This window comes from Anarhichas minor, unplaced genomic scaffold (genome assembly GCF_050575085.1).
Source record: "Anarhichas minor isolate MPS153535 unplaced genomic scaffold, ASM5057508v1 ptg000003l, whole genome shotgun sequence".
Lineage (NCBI taxonomy): Eukaryota > Metazoa > Chordata > Actinopteri > Perciformes > Anarhichadidae > Anarhichas > Anarhichas minor.
This window is the reverse complement of record NW_027466449.1, coordinates 19237501-19250000: the sequence shown is the minus strand read 5'-3', so window position 1 is coordinate 19250000 and position 12500 is coordinate 19237501. Positions and strand designations below refer to the sequence as shown.

The 12500-nt window shown below is 45.2% G+C and overlaps 1 protein-coding gene across 1 annotated transcript in view; it reads left to right on the top strand.

The window, feature by feature from the left end:
* The first annotated feature begins 3581 nt into the window (after positions 1-3581).
* Positions 3582-12500, top strand: part of LOC142950799 (neural cell adhesion molecule L1.1-like) — a 21572-nt gene continuing 12653 nt past the window's right edge. The window contains 9 exon segments of the mRNA XM_076092401.1: positions 3582-3726; positions 5961-6063; positions 6388-6517; positions 6520-6559; positions 7819-7941; positions 8363-8533; positions 9748-9862; positions 10401-10585; positions 10813-10944. Of these exon segments, the coding sequence (XP_075948516.1) occupies positions 3582-3726; positions 5961-6063; positions 6388-6517; positions 6520-6559; positions 7819-7941; positions 8363-8533; positions 9748-9862; positions 10401-10585; positions 10813-10944 (1144 nt within the window).

Genomic DNA, 12500 nt, shown 5'->3' with positions numbered 1-12500 from the left:
TAGATTATTGTTATACATCAAACTCCACCATCAGTGTGGAGGACGCTCAAACATTCCTCACAGGATTTAAAAACTCTTCGTGCAACATCTCTTCATCTCATAGATCCTAAATGGCCTCTCCTCTTCTCCAATGGCTTCCTCTCTCATTTAACTCAAGAGGCCATAACGCGTCCGGGACGATGACAGCTGAACAATGCTGAACGTTAAATGTCTTTGTGCTCAGTAACGTGTAACCGAGAGGATTCTCTGTCAGCGGAGGTCAAGTCTCTATAAGCTGCAGCCTCAGTAAAGACACACAGACACACTTCATGTGTGAAGAGGAGGCGAGCCGACATCGTGAGTCTAGATTAAGAGTTAATTCATTAATCAGCCCCCCCCCCACCACCCCCTCCTTAACTCAGCGCCGCAGTAGGAGGCCCATGAATATTTAAATTAAGTCCACATTAATTACAACCGCAAACCAGAATCAGTGTGTGTGACGTCACCACACTGTGAACTTTTGAAGACTTGAGTTTAGCATCTTGGTTTTTGACTTTCACAATCTCTGTTTTTGGCCGTCGCCATCTTGGTTTCTGACCATTAGCATCTTGGTTGGTTTGTCTGTCCCCATCTTGATTTTTTCATCACCCATATTGTTTTTTGTCCTTCGCAATATTGTTTTTTGTCTGTCACCATCTCTGTTTTTGGCCGTTGACATCTTGACTTTTGGCCGTCCGATGCCATCTTGGTTTCTGTCCGTTGCCATCTTTGTATTTGGCTGTCGCCATCTTGTTTTTTGTCAGTTGCCGTCTTGGTCTTTGGTTCTCGCCATCTTGGTTTTTGTCCTCATCTTGGATTCTGTCCAATATCATCTTGGTTATTTTGTCTGTCGCCATTTCTTTTTTTGTCCTTTGCAATATTGTTTTTTGTCTTTGGCCATATTGGTTTCTGTCCGTCACCGTCTCTGATTTTGTCCGACGCCATCTTGGTTTTTGGCTGTCACAATCTTGTTTTTAAAGCCGTTGCCACCTGGGTGGATATTATTAATAGAACTGGAGCATGCTGGGACATTTTCATCAGCTGTCATTTATTATCTGTCTGCCCTCATTACATCTGGGGCACCCCACCGCTGGTCGTTATCGTTCCCTCTTCAATGCACAACACACACACACACGCACACAATTTACGTCCAACTGTTCGGTTTTGGGTCATTTATTTTATAAATTAGCCTGGCAGGTAACAGCAGACCCAAGGGCCTGTGTGTGTGTGTGTGTGTGTGTGTGTGTGTGTGTGTGTGTGTGTGTGTGTGTGTGTGTGTGTGTGTGTGTGTGTGTGTGTGTGTGTGTGTGTGTGTGAGTCCAGAGTCATAATTGACAACAACAGCAGACGAGATGGGTGAGGATCTGACAACAATAGGAGCTGAAATGGGGGTCATATATGTTTCCTGTGTGTGTGTGTGTGTGTGAGAGAGAGAGAGAGAGATAGAGAGAGAGAGAGAGAGAGAGAGAGAGAGAGAGAGATGTGCTGGGGACAGGTTGCGTAATTATTAGATGTTGGAGGGGGTCTACATTAGCCAGCTGTCACTCCTTACCCCCTGTGTGTGTGTGTGTGTGTGTGTGTGTGTGTGTGTGTGTGTGTGTGAGTGTGTGTGTGTGTGTGTGTGCGTGTGTGCATGTGTGTGTGGCCTCACACACAGTTACATCCAGGGATTGATAAGTTATGACACCTCCTAACCTCCTCTGCCCTTGTTGTCTTTACTCGTTTCAAGGACTGATTTCAAGGTCAGTCTGATATTTTTTCAGCTCCGTTTCAATAGTTGCTTTAAAATATATGTTTTTATTGAACACATCTCCCAGATCTTAAAATGTTGAAACTAAAATTAAAACTGAACTAAAACTAAACGTTCACTGATAATCATTTGTTTTCAAGTCATTAACACTGAACCCAGACCTTTGTAAACACGCAGGAGGAATCAGCTGATGGCTCACCTGATAACAAAAGTCGCTTAGAAAAAAATGAAAGTGAAAGCTTAACAATGTATCTTCACACAATGATCTTACGTTAAAGTTTCTCCTCATTTTTCATGCGTTTATCTACAAAACGTCCAGCAACACGTGTCACTTTCAGCTCGTTACATGAATGCAGAAATACTTAGTTAGGTTTAGGAACAGATCGTCGTTTGGGTTCAAATAACCACGAAAGTGCCGTTACTGAAGTACACAAGTTAGGTTTTAAATGCTGGATGAGTCCAGTCTGAAGCTGAGCAGGTCCACCATCCTCCCTCACCACCTCCCTACGACCAGCACCTCCTTCACTAAATAAAGCTTACTTCCATTTAAAGTGAACCAGTAGTAAATATTCTTGTTTGTCCACAGAGGGATGTCCTTGAATCATCTTCGTTTCATGCAAGTGTTCCATAAATGGAGCTGGAAGCCTGATTCTGAGGGCTTCTGGTTTATTTTTAGAGTCACTCTGAGTTTCTAAAAAGTGCAGAGGATTTAGGATCAACCCAGGGCGGAGCGTGAAATCCCTCACTTCAAGTCATAAAACAACAACAAGAAAATGACCAAATTTGGGAGGTTTTGAGCTGAACGCTGAGGCGGCGATTTATAAAGGAACAAAAAGGAGGGTGGGGGGGGGGGGGTCCATCTGTGTCTGCTTACCCCCCCCCCCCCCACCCTCCCACCCGACACGCCTGCTGTCACGGGTCAGTGTTCAGTCAGCAGCCACGGACAAAAGAGAAGATGTTTAGATGTGGCAGAAACACACACACACACACACACACACACACACACACACACACACACACACACACACACACACACACACACACACACACACACACACACTCTCTCTCTCTTTGTAATGTCATTAGGAGAGAAGATGTTTCCTGCTGCTCTGATCTGATCTTCTATCTTCATCAGGATGACCTCATGCCTTCGTCTTTGACTCTGTCACACACACACACACACACACACACACACACACACACACACACACACACACACACACGTCTATTGTCTAAAATCAGGGAAATATTTAGATTTCAATCTGTGTTTGAATATTAAAATGAACTTGAAACACTGGAGTTAATTGGGAATTTTTAATTTGTAGGTCACATTAAGTCAGACGTTTTCCCCTTTTGGAGTAAATTAATATTTGTCTTGTTCTGGGATGATTTATGTTTGAAGTTAATGATGTCTTTCTTCTTGTGCCCTCTCTCCTCCTTCCTCCCTCCTTCCCTCATCCCTCCTTTGTTCTCGGGGGTCAATCCTCTCCCTCCTCTTCCTCCTCTTCCTCCTCTCCCTCCTCTCCCTCCTCTTCTTCCTCTCCCTCCTCTCCCTCCTCTTCCTCCTCTCCCTCCTCTCCCTCCTCTTCCTCCTCCTCTTCCTCTTCTTCTCCTCCACAGCCGGAGCTTCTGGAGCTGACGGACACAAACACATCAAGTTAAAACCGGGTTGTTTACTCGTCTCCTCTCTCCTGAGGCTCAAGGATCTCCCTGAAGCGTGTGTGCGTGTGTGTGTGTGTGTGTGCGTGTGTGTGTGTGTGTGTGTTGATGAGTGAGCGGGTGTCTCGCGTTACTTTTCATGGGACATTGAGAGATGTGTGTGTCACAGCGTCGGTGGACGGGCTTTAGGGGGCCGTGCTCCCCCGCCTCCCCCCTGATCCTCCTCCTCCTCCTCCCTCTGTCCTTCCTCTCCTCCACGCCTCCTCTCGCTCAGGGATCCATCGACATCCCCAAAGACTGTGAGTATGCTCCTCCTCCACCGTCAACGACTCTCGCTGTCAATAAAGATTCTGCATTTTCATTTCAATCGTCAACATCCTCATCACTCTAAGAGAAAATGTGACCATCATAAAGTTTTACGCCGCCAGTTTAAATGATTTAAAGTGACACATTTTGTCTTTGCTTTAACTCATTGTTATTACACGTATAACGGCTATTCACCTTATTTTTCCCCTATGCCAGGCCGCTTCCATATCGCGTCATTTTCTATTCTCAAGAGCTACAACTTTGCTTAACATCGCCAGCTATTTACCATCCTTTATTGATAGAAACCCTGTTTTTAGGCTTTTAAAAAAGACTAACGTTAGCTATCCCCAGTTATCAAAGAGTATCAATGGTAGTTCTTTACAGTTACTCTTTGGAGGGAATGGTGGACGGTGGAACAACCAAACTGGAAAACAGAATGCAGTGCTTCCTGTCCAGCGTTAGCTTTAGCGCTAGCTAAAACGATGTCAGACGCTCATTTGCATCTTGGCGACGTCATCACGCACTCATTTGCATAAAGCTCGGTGGTTGTGTGAGGGAGAGACCCCCGTGCTGTTGACTGTGATTCCTCTGAGAATTACAATATAATATAACTCAAGATATTTCTTTCTTCTTCCCTGATGGTCCGAATAAGTCGCTGAATTTGTTGCTAACAGCAAAGCGCTGATGAAAAGAGGAAAAGTTGTCTATTGACACTTTAAATGTCATTACCGGCCGCTGTTTTTTATTCATTTCAGCGTCGTAAAATGAAGTTGGAGTGCAGTTTGAAAGCCCTGACTGCTTTATAAAATAACGATATGTTTGACAAGTTCACTTTCTACCACGCTGAAACAAGAAGAAACTCTCTAGTGACACATGCTCTCTCTCTTCTCTCATCTCCTTCTCTTGTTTTGATCATTTGTCTGTTTCCTCTGATCTTTGTTTGAAACCGTCTTGGGGATAAATCGTGCAAAGAAAAAAAACGTAAACATATTCACATAAGCCCAAACACAAATACACTTATCCTCAGGATCAGGTTTAGAGCCCCCCCCCCCCCCCCCCCCCCCCCCCCCCCCCCCCCCGGACGTTAGGGTCAAAGGTCATGGTCCCAGAGGAGGAGAGGAGGAGACGAGTTCAGCTCAACCTTCAGCCGATGACCTTCTCCTCTGGGTGTGGCAGGGAGAGAGAGGAGGAGGATGGAAGTGAGAGGACGGGGAAGAGATGAGCAGCATATAGAGGAGAAACATGGAGGGAGGGGAAGAGAGGGAGACTCATGAGGGAGAGAGAGATGTAAATTGATCCGGGACGCCATCGTGTCTGAGTCAGAAGCAGCGAGGGGAAAGGCTGCTGCTTTACGTTATTTATACTCGAGTAAAAGAATCTGCCATCGACATCTTCACCTCATATCTGTGTGAGTCTGCTGCTCTTTAAACTGTTTCCTCTCTGCTCTCCTTTCCTTGCTTCCGTGTGGACAAACAGATAAAGTGCATAACAGTAAGTGACTCTCCTTGTTGATGAACGATGAACAAGTGTGAAACATTTCACTCCCACAAGTGATGGACGGCCGACGGTCCAGTCCGTCTTAGAGCAGCCCTGCAGCCACACAGAGTTCAGACACATTGCTCTGTCCACACAGACAGATAGCAAGATCAACTGAATCAATCGCTTTCATGTGGTTAAGCTAAGCTAACTAGCTCTGCTAGCTCCAGCTTCATATTGAATGAACGGACAGAGAGAACCTGAGTCACAAAGCTGCACAACAGCTGAGGTTTACTTCAGTTTGTTCACTCTTTCAACACATTCTGCTTGTGTTCAAGTCCTTCGGGCACTGAGAGCAGGATGTGGCTACAGACCATTTGACTGTAATCATGAAGTCTGATCGAGATATTCAATTATTTAATATGAATTATTTAGCCCTTCTGACAGTATTTATAATTTATAATTTATATTTATAATCTCACTAAATAAAAACCTAACTGTTGGTTTTGTTTCGTTAAAAAGCTGACATTTCGTGACTATTTCACGAGCTGCCGTGAGACCGTGTTGTCATACGACTCCCTCAGTTCAGATAAATATTTGTATCTTCTGTATTAGCTCGCCTGCTGTAACTACTTTACATCCAGTCGTCCGTCCCAAACTATTTCATGACTGTGTGTGTGTGTGTGTGTGTGTGTGTGTGTGTGTGTGTGTGTGTGTGTGTGTGTGTGTGTGTGTGTGTGTGTGTGTTCAGTGTCGCAGCCTCCGGTCCTGACAGAGATGCCGATGTCGTACACAGCCTTCTCTCAGGAGGACATCTATCTGCCCTGTGAGGCCTCCGGTAACCCGACACCAACGTACGTACCAGTGTGTGTGTGTGTGTGTGTGTGTGTGTGTGTGTCTGGATGTTTGTCCACTTCCTCTCTGACCGTTTTCTGTTGTCATGGCAATAAATGTTCCTCTAATGAAATCACAGCAATAACGACATCATCTCTCTGGTTTTCCATTTGTCTTCGTTTTTTTCCATCGTCTGGGGGATTTCCTCCATCTTCTCTAAATCACTCCCTGCTTTTTCTCTTTCTCAAACTCTAAACTTCACCTTTTTTATTTTAAACGATAGGACGTGATATTCTGTACTTTTTTGTTAGTTTTCAGTCATGTCTTCCTCCTCTCCTCCGTAGTTTCCGTTGGGTGAAGGACGGCGAGAAGTTCCGCTCGGAGCGAAAAGAATCCGGGACGCTGCGAGGCGAAGACCAGGAGCCCCTCGACTCGTACGAGGGCTACTACCGCTGCTACGCCTCCAACACGCTGGGGGACCGCCACCACACAAACCATTACAGGTCATCGTGGAGGGTGAGTCTCACACACACACACACACACACACACACACACACACACACACACGCACACATACACACGCAAACACATACAGACACACACACACACAGACACACAAACACAGACACACACAAACACATACAGACACACACACAAACACACACACACATACACACGCAAACACATACAGACACACACAGAAAACACAGGACACACACACACAGACACACAGACACAGTCACACACACACACACACACACACAAGCAAAAACACACACACACACACACACACACACACAGAGCCCAACGTGAGTCACACAGGCTGATTCATAGATGAATGAAATGTTGTGAAGGATGTACAGTAACACACACACAGACACACACACACACACACACACACACACTGGGGGCCCACCTGTTCTGCTCTCTCATCTCTTGTTACCGTAGCAAACCGTTTCCTGCAGACAGAGCCGCGACGTCACGCGGGTCGCGAGGCGTTTGCACGGCGTCAGGAAAGTCACCCGACTGGTGTTCAGCCTCCGATTACACTCGCTCTGGTCAGAGCAGAGGATCGGTTTCAGTACAAACAGCAAATGTCCACCGTCTGCTCCGCAGCAGACAGACTCAGGTAGAGAGCAGCTGGTGAACGTAGTGGAGCATTTAGCAGTGGAGACCAAAAACAGAGCTAAAAGAGAGAGAACATTGGAGGTGTGGAGGAACACACCGGTTCCAAAAGGGTCTCAGTACAGCGTGAGACTCACATCACGACCAGAGAGAACTCTGGTCGTCTCAAACACAATAAAACCCTCACAAGTAAGTTCATCACAACATGTGACCAACAAGCAGAACGTCTGTGGAGCAGCCGTCAGGTGACAGTAGTGATGTCATACGCTAGTGATGTCATACAGAAGTGATGTGTAGCCCCGCCCTAAAGCATCCCCTGCTTTATGGTCTGTTTGACTCTAAATGGACCATAATGTACTAAATGAACATCATGCTGTATTGAAGAAGACTTGAAACTAGAGATTGAGACCATAAACTCATGTTTACAATGTTTACTGAGGTAATAAATCAAGAGAGAAGTAGAGTCATTTTCTCATAGACTTCTATACAACCAGAGGAGTCGCCCCCTGGTGGACACTAGAGAGAATGCAGGTTTTAAGACACTTCCGCATCGGCTTCCCTCGGCAGAACCGGAGGTTGCCGCCTGGATGCGCTTGATGATTTATAGACGTAAAGTTCTAAACTGATAACCTTCTGCTTTGTGTTTTCAGCTCGACCAGTTCTTCTGAAACAGCAGGAAGTGCATAAGACAGCTCACGAGGGAGACAGCATCATCCTGTCCTGCAACCCTCCAAAGAGCTCCACTCCTCCGCACATCCACTGGATGGACTTGAGTGAGTCTGTCTGTCCTCTTGTCCAGTTTATAAGCTGTGTCACAGATTGACACTTCTCCAGTCTGCCTTGTCTCTCTGCTTGTCTTTGCGTCCATCAGTTCAGCTGAGGCCGCCCTTCGTTCTGCTTCGCTGCATTGCAGATCATTTCCACTCAAACTAATGAATGCAGCATCGTCAGCTGATGTCTGGACTCTTTATATATTTTTATTTTCTTATCCTCCCTTCTCTCTCTCTCTCTCTCTCTCTCTCTCTCACTCCCTCCTAAGTTGTCCATTTTGTTTAACTCAGACGTTAAAGTCAATACTGCAGAGCGCTACAAACGTCCTGTTTTCAATTGCAGCAACCGTCACAGTTTCTTTTTCCCCGGCCTGCATTCATTGCGCCGTAACTTCTCCGCCTCCGTGTCGTGTCTTTTCCTCAGACATGGTGCACATCAAGCAGAACGACAGAGTGATGGTCGGCCTGGACGGGAACTTGTACTTTTCTAATCTGCTGAAGAGCGACAGCAGAGACGACTACGTCTGCAACGCCCAGTACCTAGTGGCCAGGACTATCCTCCCTAATACGGCCGTCACCCTCACTGTCATGCCCAGTGAGTGCTCACACACACACACACACACACACACACACACACACACACACACACACACAGACAAAGGAAATACTAAAAGTAAGCAGGATACAATCATTGCAGATTAAGCTGAGATGTCCTGACTTTTAGTCGAATTCAAAAACACTGGATCTAACATTTCCCACAATGCAACAGCATCTTTTATTAATAGCCTCCCTGCCTCCTGCCTTCTTTCAACACCTCCGGTTTTAAAGTTGGCTTTCTGTTCAAAATCTTTCTCCAGCCTATTTGCGTCGATATTGCGTAATTATGAAACCCACTGCTTTTCTTGGCAAGACAACGATTGGTTAAGTTTAGGCGTTGACCTCGAGTCGTTAGGATCAGGATAGCCCATTGGTCAGGGCACGGGGCCAAAACAAACCACGGGTACCACGACGAGCAGGGACGGCCAATCCTAGCGCTTAGGTTCTACAAAGAACGGGTCTTCATAAAAACTAATTCCTCAAGACGTCCTCATGAAGTCAAGCACTCTGTTAGCAGTTCATGAGCTACACCTGACTAAAGGTAAAGCAGCTTTACTTTAGAGAGGATTATGTGTTCGGTCTCGGCGGCAACCTTCACTTCTGAAGAGTGAATCCTTGGAAAGTCAGATTGTATAGAAGTCTATGAGAAAATGACTCTACTTCTCTCTTGATTTATTACCTCAGTAACCTCAGTAAACATTGTAAACATGAGTTTATGGTCTCAATCTCTAGTTTCAAGTCTTCTTCAATACAACATGATGTTCATTTAGTACATTATGGTCCATTTAGAGTCAAACAGACCATAAAGCAGGGGATGCTTTAGGGCGGGGCTACACGGTGATTGACAGGTCTCTACCACGGTGTTGTCCGTGCTTTTTTTACAACTTTAACCCTTTCACAGTGTGGTTTCACTTCATGAAAGTTAATTGTAACATTTTGGTCCTAAAAATGTTTTATTCAGCGCTTGGTTGTACTTAGCTCCGCCCTCTCGTGCCACTTCTTTTTGCAAAAAAAACAAGATGGCAAATAAAATAAAAACATCTCTGTGTAAAGCAATAAAGGAACACCTAATCCTTCAGTTCTATTGAAAATCTCTGTCTCTCTCTGTCTCTCTCTCTCTCTCCCTCTCTCCCTCTCTCTGTCTCTCCCTGTCTCTCTCTCTCTCTCTCTCTCTCTCTCTCTCTCTCTCTCTCTCTCTCTCTCTCTCTCCAGGTAATGATGTCACTAATGCCAGGAAACCCCACCTCTTCCGTCCCATTGGCTCCCACACCTCTGTGTTGGCCCTCAGGGACCACAGCGTCACCCTTGAATGTATCCCCAAAGGCCTGTAAGGATCTCTTTCTTTCTCCTTCTGTTCTTACCTTTCACAATAAAAGCCCTAAACATAAAAACTGTCGTAGGTTTCAAATGTTCTTGTTTATTCGTCACGTTCCCGGTTTGTGTGTTATTCTTTTGCTCTCGTGCTCATAATTTCATCTTGGATCTTGATCATTGAGCTCTAGGATAAGCAGTTCAATATATATTATATCTTGAATGTTTTAAAGGTAACACACACACACACACACACACACACACTGGTTTGATACTGATCCTCCTCCTTACAGGAGGACGTGTTATCTCCCCTCTGTTTCATTGCTCTTTTGTGTTTCGCTCTAATTATCCTCCTTCTTCTGGGAGTTCCGTCTCCGTGGTGATTAATGGAGAGTCGTTATGATCTTAACGATGAAATAGCATATTACATCATTAACAAGTCCATCTCCGTTCATTCAGCTCTCTACTTCCTCCATATCGCCCTCAATCGATCCACCTCTCTGTCTCACAGTCACCTCCGTCTCTTCTCTTCTTATTCCCTCGTCTGTCCGCAGACCCACGCCGAAGGTGGAGTGGAAAAAGAAGGACAGCAGCCTGGACGAGACGAGCGGCCTCGTGGAGTCCCACAACCGCTGGCTCCACTTCGACAGCATCACCCAGAACGATGACGGCGAGTACGAGTGCCGGGCCTTCAACATCCACGGCTCCACCGCGCACTCCTTCACCCTCACCGTGGAAGGTAGGCCGCTGGACACACACACACACACACACACACACACACACACACACACACACATGCTGCTGTGTGTCTGACCAGCTGACATGTTGGAAGCTGCTGTTCTGTCGGAGAATAGATGACGTCACGTCCACTTCTTATATGAAGTCTATGGTTTTATAACTCTTTATTTTTGTGGGTTTTGTGTGTGGGCTTGTTTGATTCCAGGTGGTTTGTGTTTTTGTTCGCAGCCTCTCCTTTCTGGGTGAAGGAGCCTCAGAACCTGCTGTACTCTCCCGGGGAGACCGTGCGGCTGGACTGTCAGGCTGAAGGCATCCCGACCCCCATCATCACCTGGAGCATCAACGGTCAGCCGGTCACAGGTACGCATGTTTCTACTCCTCGCTCTCATTGGACGTTAGCTGTTGTTTGTCGACCAGCTAAAGGTTCTTGTGTTATTTTTAGTTAAAGCAGCTGAATCGTACATTAAAATATGGTTTGAAACTATGGCTTCAAAAGTTTTTTACATGTAAAACTACTTTCTTACTTCCTTACTTCTTTACTTACTAACTTACGTACTTACTTATTTACTTTTTTATTTACTTACTTACTTTCTTACTTTCATTCTTTCTTACTTTCTAAATAACTTATTTACTTACTTTTCTACTTAGTTTCCTACTTTCTGTCCTTCTTACAGTTACTTTACTTACTTACTGAGTTATTTTCTTATTTACTTACATGTAAAGAATTTAAACTTGATGAAATATATCTTCTTCAGCTTCCTTCTACCTGCTCACAGTTAGAACTGTTCTAAATGTCTTATTCTGCTCCGCCCCTTCATTTAGTCATCATTTTAAATCCTCATGTCCAATGATCAGCACGTTTCACAGTGAACTTTTCTTCTGCTTCTCTTAACGTGTGACTGTAACATTATGTTGACCACAGCGAGATTTCAGGGAAGAGCAGCGATCATTTCCTGTCCAACATATTGGTCGACTATAACAGAGAGCCTCTTAAGCTCAGATGAATTAGGATGCACACTTCTGTTGAGATGGACTCGCCAAGGTCCTCGACTGACTCCCAGTGAGGGGGGGGGGGGGGGGGGGGGGGGGGGGCAATAACAGAACAAAGGAATGGGAGAGAGAAGGAGAAAGGAAAGGTATAAAGGGGGAAGGAAGGACTGAACGATAGGAGTGGACAGAGGAAGGCAGAAAGGAAGGATGGAAGGAAATCAAAGGGAAAAAAGAAAAGAGGAAGAGGAGTGAACAAAGGAAGTGTGATAGAAAGAAAGGATGAAATGGAAGGTAAGGTGGGGATGAGGAGGAAGGAAGAGGGAAAGTAAATTGAAGGAGGGTGGAAGAAGAAAGAAGAAGAAAGGGATGAGGAAGGAAGAAAGGAGGGAACAAAGTAAGGGAAATGAAATCAATGGATGGATGGACACTAACCTTACTACTTTCTCACTTACTTACTTATTCTCTTAGTTTTTGTTCTTCCTCACGTCCTTTCCTACTTTCTGTCTTTCTTTCGTTCTTTCTTTTTTACTTACTTCCTTTCCTACTCTATTTCTGTCTTCTTCTTTATTTTCTTTCTTACTTTCTTACTTTCCTTCCTCCTCTCTTACTTTATTTCTGGGTTTTCTTTCTTTCTTCATCTCGAGGGATGATTACGCATCATGAGGGGCTTCTCTTAATGTGAAATTGACGAGATAAATATCTACAGAGCGAATACAAAATCAGACTTCTTGTGAACAGTGAGGCTGCACTAAAAGCAGAAGAAGCTGTTAAACTGAGCTGCAGGAGCTCCGGTGTGTGACAGCTGCTGCTTCGTCTATTGGCTTCATCTTCCTGCTCAAACATGTCATTGTGTTCAGCCTGTAAAGAGTTTCTGTTTGACAAACTCTCAGTGTTGTCTCAGATTGTGCTGTCCTGTCTTTAACCTC